The 5,073-nt window shown below is 69.7% G+C and overlaps 2 protein-coding genes across 2 annotated transcripts in view; one reads left to right on the forward strand and one right to left on the reverse strand.

Annotated features, from left to right (window-relative positions):
- Nucleotides 1-3,183, reverse strand: part of CHLNCDRAFT_137841 (hypothetical protein) — a gene marked incomplete at both ends in the record, with an annotated part of 8,766 nt that extends 5,583 nt beyond the window's left edge. The window contains 6 exons of the mRNA XM_005851411.1: nucleotides 136-247; nucleotides 422-1,689; nucleotides 1,867-2,001; nucleotides 2,184-2,228; nucleotides 2,404-2,952; nucleotides 3,073-3,183. Of these exons, the coding sequence (XP_005851473.1) occupies nucleotides 136-247; nucleotides 422-1,689; nucleotides 1,867-2,001; nucleotides 2,184-2,228; nucleotides 2,404-2,952; nucleotides 3,073-3,183 (2,220 nt within the window). The remainder of the gene's footprint in view (nucleotides 1-135; nucleotides 248-421; nucleotides 1,690-1,866; nucleotides 2,002-2,183; nucleotides 2,229-2,403; nucleotides 2,953-3,072) is intronic.
- A 662-nt stretch (nucleotides 3,184-3,845) lies between these two features.
- CHLNCDRAFT_137842 (hypothetical protein) overlaps nucleotides 3,846-5,073 on the forward strand; it is a gene marked incomplete at both ends in the record, with an annotated part of 4,849 nt that continues 3,621 nt past the window's right edge. Inside the window, 5 exons of the mRNA XM_005851123.1 lie at nucleotides 3,846-3,872; nucleotides 4,108-4,284; nucleotides 4,495-4,559; nucleotides 4,749-4,830; nucleotides 4,965-5,042. Coding sequence (XP_005851185.1) covers nucleotides 3,846-3,872; nucleotides 4,108-4,284; nucleotides 4,495-4,559; nucleotides 4,749-4,830; nucleotides 4,965-5,042 — 429 coding nt within the window. The remainder of the gene's footprint in view (nucleotides 3,873-4,107; nucleotides 4,285-4,494; nucleotides 4,560-4,748; nucleotides 4,831-4,964; nucleotides 5,043-5,073) is intronic.

Below are 5,073 nucleotides of genomic sequence, written 5' to 3' on the forward strand. Positions count from 1 at the left end.
ATTATGGCGGTACAGGAATGCAGCAGTGCTTTAGGAGACAACCGTGGCTGGGCCTGAGCCTTGGCCGTGCTCGAGAGGGCGGTGTGGTGAGGCGCAGGCTTTGACGCACGCCAGCTGGCCACAAGCCACAAAAACAGGACGCCGCGCCTGCGTGGTCTTGCCGCTGCCCGTCTCGCCGCTGACCACCGCCACGTCGTGCTCAGCCAGCGCCGCCACCAGCGCCGCGCGGGTCTCGGTCACAGGCAGCCTGCAGGGTTGGTGGGTGGTGGGTGGTGGGTGGGGGATATTGGTGGCACGCTGCCATGAACTGGGCGGGGGTGACAGTTTTGTAGAGGGTGCCAACCACCGCCACCACACCACCACCACCACGGCCACCGCTGCAGCAGCGGTTCTGTCCTCAGGCAGGCACCGCTCCGCTCACTTGGCCCTGTCTGCCAGCCAGCGCCGCCCCTCCTCCGACTCCCGCCACGCCCGCTGCTCCTGCAGCAGCCGCTCGCTGTCGCGGCGCTGCGCCGCCGACTGCTGCCGCTGCTGCTCCTCGCTGCCGGCCTTGGCCGCGATCGACCTCAGCAGCTGCTCCCGCCAACCCCCGCTGCTCTCGGCACCTTCCTCCTGCTGCTGCTGCTGCGCAGCCGCCGCGGCGGCCTGCTGCGCCTCTCCCCGGCTCAGCAGCTGCCACACAAAGGCCTCCCTGGCCGCTGCCGCCTCCTCGGTCTCCGCTGCCGCTGCCGCGGCCGCCTCGCTGTCTTCCCCCTCCTCCTGCCAAGCCAGCCACAGCTCCTGGAACGCCGGCGGCAGCAGCGCCCACAGCGGCGGAGCAGGGGGCGCCGGCTCCTCTGCGGCTGTCAGCTCAAACAGCGCACGGGTGGCGGCGGCGTTCTGGGCGTCCTCTATCCTCTCCCACCCATCGTCTGCCTCCCGCAGGCTGAAGGTGCGGGGGCCCTGCTGCTGCTGCTGCTGCTGCTGGCGGCGCTTGGGGCCCTTGCTGCCGCCAGCATCCACGCTGACTGAGTATCGGTAGCCGCCGCCCGGCAGGCGCATGCCCCCGTGCTGCAGCCGCTCGAAGCGTGGCGCGCCCCAGCCGCACCGCTGGCAGTGCTGCTGCAGCAGCGCCTTGGGCTGCTGCTGCTCCGGCTGCGGCGCAGCCGGCCTGCCGCTGCCGGCCTTGCCCTTCTTCTTGCCACCCCGTGCCTGCGCTGCCGCTGCCGCTGTCGCCGCTGCTACCAGCTCGGCACGACTCTTCTTGGCCTTGACCACCTCAGCCACCTCCAGGGAGGAGCCATCCCCAAACAGATCGAAGCCCAGCCCTGCCCCATCATCCTCATCATCCTGGTCGCTCACCGCTGCGGGCGCCGCGGCGCCTCCCGCCGCTCCTTCCCTGTCGCCGCCGCCGGAATCGGCACCCCCAGCGCTGGGTTGCTCAGCATCGGCACTCGCAGCAGCCGCCTGCCGCTCCTCTGCCTCAACCGCCTCCAGCTCCTCTGCAGCCTGCTCCTGGCTGCCGCCATCGCCGCCATCCGCTGCGGGCGGCGGCCCCGCTGCCGGCTGTGGCGGCATGGCCGCCACCAGCTCAGCGTCGCTGACGCCCAGCTTCTGCATCTCCTGGCGCAGCTGCCCGATGAGCTGCCCGCACGCCTTCTGCTTGTCCTTGTTGCCGCCTGCCTTGGCCGCTGCCGCCTCGCACTTGGTCTGCAGGTAGCAGGCAGGGAGCAGGCGGGCAACACGCCAAGGGTCGGCTCCATCCGATGCTCTGCCAGGAACCTCCCCTTGCATCCCTCAGCCTGAAGAAGCAAGAGCGGTGCAGCGGGGCGGGCCTGTGCCAGCCTGGCGTGGCATGGCGCTGCAGCAGCGGGGACGCGCGCGCACCTGCGCCATCTCGGCCGCGATCAGCGCCAGGCGCTCCTGGCGAGGCAGCCGCTCCCGTGTCCGCTCCGCCCTGCGCCGCTCCACCTCCCGAGGGTCGCCCCACACCTCCCAGTCTTCTATTGAAGAGGCGTCAGACTGCGCTCGGGGCAGCCAGGCAGCAGGAGGAGAAAGAAAGGGAGGCAGGCCAAGGAGGGGTGGGCAGAGGCAAGGTGCGCACTTGGCAGGGCTGAGCATCTGGCAGCAACGCGGCCATACGAGCGTGGGGCAACGCGGCCATGCGAGCGTGGGGCGAGGAGCAGGCGGCAGGCGCAGCGCACCTCGGCCGCCACCTCGCTGCTGCCCGCCTCGGAGCAGCTGTCGTCCTGCAGCCCGGCGCGCGCCGCATTAATTGCCCAATGCCAGGCTGCGAAAGCCGCCTTCTCTCATGCCAGCAGCTTCGGTTCAACAACAGAGCAGCAGGCGCGGCCCAGCAGCCCTCCCTCTAGCTAGCGCAGCCCAGGAGGCCCACCATCACAACCCCTAGTACCTCCTGCGTACCTCCATGTACTGCATGATCCAGGACCGCCTCTGCTGCTCCTCAGCCGCACGCTGCTCCGCCGCCGCACGCTCCAGCTCCGCCGCCCTCTGCGCGTCCTCCCGCCGCCGCAGCTCCAGCTCCGCCTGCGCCGCCGCCGCTGCCGCGGCAGCTGCCTGCGCTGCTGCCTGCGCCTGCGCCTGCGCCTCGGCTGGGGTGGGATCTCGCGCCTTGTGCTTCACATCCACGCTGCCGCCGCCGCCGGTCCGGGCCTGGGACGAGTACCGCCTGGGCAGCTGTGCAGCTTCCAGGTGCAGCAGCAGCCAGTCGAGCGCTGCCTCCACGCCGACCGCCGCCAGCGGCAGCGCCGACAGCGCAGCCTCCACCTGCTGTGCCTGGAAGCCGTGCTGCTGCTGCAGGGAGGCATACACCGCCAGCAGGTGCTCGGCGCTGGGCAGGGCGCCCGGCGGCGCAGCCCCTTGGCCGCCTGCCAGGCCGGCTGCAGGCGAGGGCGCCGCTGCGGCGCCGGCGGCCGGCAGGGCGGCGACATCCTGCCAGGGAAGGTCCAGGCCCTGCACAAAAAACAGATAGGTGGGGACGGCTAGCTACCGACCGACAACGGCGTGCGGGGTTCACTCTTCATGCAGGCTGCTCTGAAGCAGCTGTCAGGCAGGCGGCGGCTGCACCCGCACCTTGAGAGCGTCACGGATGCGCTGCTCGTGGTGGTGCGCTATCTCCACAGCGCTGCTCTTCTTCTTGGAGGCCGCCTGCGCCGCGCTGTGCGCCTTGGCCTTGGGCGCCATAGGGCCCAGCCCACCCTGGCCGGCTCAGGCAAGCGCTGTACGCCAGCACCTGGCCAGCGCCGCCCGCTCCGCTGTCTGCCGCCGCCTGTGCTGCTGCCTGCTGCCTGCTGCAGGGGCTCATGCAACGATCAATGTGACTTGTTGCCTGTCCTCAGCTCTTGGCAAAAGGCACACAGGCGAGCGCTACAGACTCAGGCCTGAGGTGCCAATGTGTTGGCATGCGGCGTGCAGAGGGGGCGCTGGTATCGGCTGCATGCGTGAAGTGCGAATCGATCGAGAAAATTCTGCGCCACGGGGGCAATGGCGCTGTTGACGCCATGAGTGCAGGTACAGGCAGGACACAGACACAGTGGCTAGCACAACGCGCATTGTAGAACACCCAGGGACTCAATAGCTTTAAACTCTCGCCTTCCGTCCTGGTGTAGGCTGCTCCTGACGCCTCCCTGCTTCGAACGTGTTGCGAGGAGTTGACTAGTGGCAACTCCAGGCCTGCAGTACGCGTTACTAAACGCGCCAGGAGCGGCTCATTGAGGGACCAGAGGCGCCGCGCAGGGGTCCCTAGCCCTAGTGCGGGCAGCCATGAGACTCTCCATAGAAGCGACAGCCCTCCTGGCCAGGCTCAGACAACTGGCGGCTGGCACCAGGCAGCTGGCCTCGGCCGCATGCAGCAGCAGCACTTGCGCCGCCTTGTGTGCTGAGTGGCCAGTTGCAGCTGCCAGAGGCTCGGCGCTACGAAGGGCCAGCCAGCAGCAGAGAGGGCTGAGAGCTCACGGAAGCCGCTGGGCGCAGGTAGGGTGGCAGAAGGGAGGAGCGGTGACGCCGCGTGTTCCAGCGCCCTGCCCCGCCGGCGCTTTAAAGGCTGCAGCACGGCAACTCGTCCAGGCACCAACAGACAGCCGCGCCTGTTGCTGCCGCTCCCTGCAGACGGCCACCGCCGCGGCGCAGACGCTGGCGGCAGCGGAGCCCTCGGCGGCGGCGCCGTTTGCGGTGCGACCGCCCGGCGCGGTCCGGCCGCTCAACGTCAGCAAGGAGCGGCTGAGCCTCAAGGCGCAGGTCATCTTCGAGTCCAGCTGGAAGAAGATCGAGGAGAAGTACAAGGAGGTGCGGTACAAATGAATGGGGGAAGTTTGAACGGGCGCGGGGTTTCAATGAAGGCAGGCGGCGGTGCAAGGAGGACAGGGCTATAGGCGGCAGACGGGCAGCGGAAGGAGGAGCAGGCTGGCGGGGCCGAGCCGCATGCATTGGGAACAGGCCGCTGTGCAAGCGGCTTGCAGCTTGAACGGTGGCCCCTTCCTTGAACCTGCCGTGCAGCGGCTTGTGTGCCCGCGCGAGGTGGTGTGGCTCAATGGCGCCCCCGGCTCAGGCAAAGGCACAAAGTGAGCAACCGTCACGGCTGCAGCAATGTTTGCATTTCAGCGGCGCCGCGCTGCGTGTATATGCATGCATGCGTGCTACGGCCTCGCCCCAGCCCGCAGCAGCGCGTGTTGCCTCGCCTGGCCTCGCCTGGCCTGGCCTGCCCAAGAGCCAGCCGGGGCGCGGGCCTCACCGCTGCCGCCGGCCCGCAGCATGCCTTTCATCATGAAGAGCCGCGGCCTGAGCCGCGCCATCGGCATGAGCCAGCTGCTGGACACGAGCCCGGAGATCAAGGTGTGCGGGGAGGGGAGGCGGCGCTGGCGGGCGGGCCCCAGGCCCGCGGGCCTGCGCAGCTGTCGGGGCCACTGAGGCTTCAGCTACTCCGGGCCCGTCTTCACACGTGCGTGCTTCTGGATGCCCCCCTGCAGCACATCATCGACCGCGGCGAGCTGGTGCCGGACCACATGGTGCTGGACGCGCTGCTGGAGGTCATCCTCAACCCAGAGGTGGGGGGAGGGGGAGGGGGAGGGGGAGGGC

This window comes from Chlorella variabilis (genome assembly GCF_000147415.1).
Source record: "Chlorella variabilis unplaced genomic scaffold CHLNCscaffold_2, whole genome shotgun sequence".
In the NCBI taxonomy this organism is placed as follows: domain Eukaryota; kingdom Viridiplantae; phylum Chlorophyta; class Trebouxiophyceae; order Chlorellales; family Chlorellaceae; genus Chlorella; species Chlorella variabilis.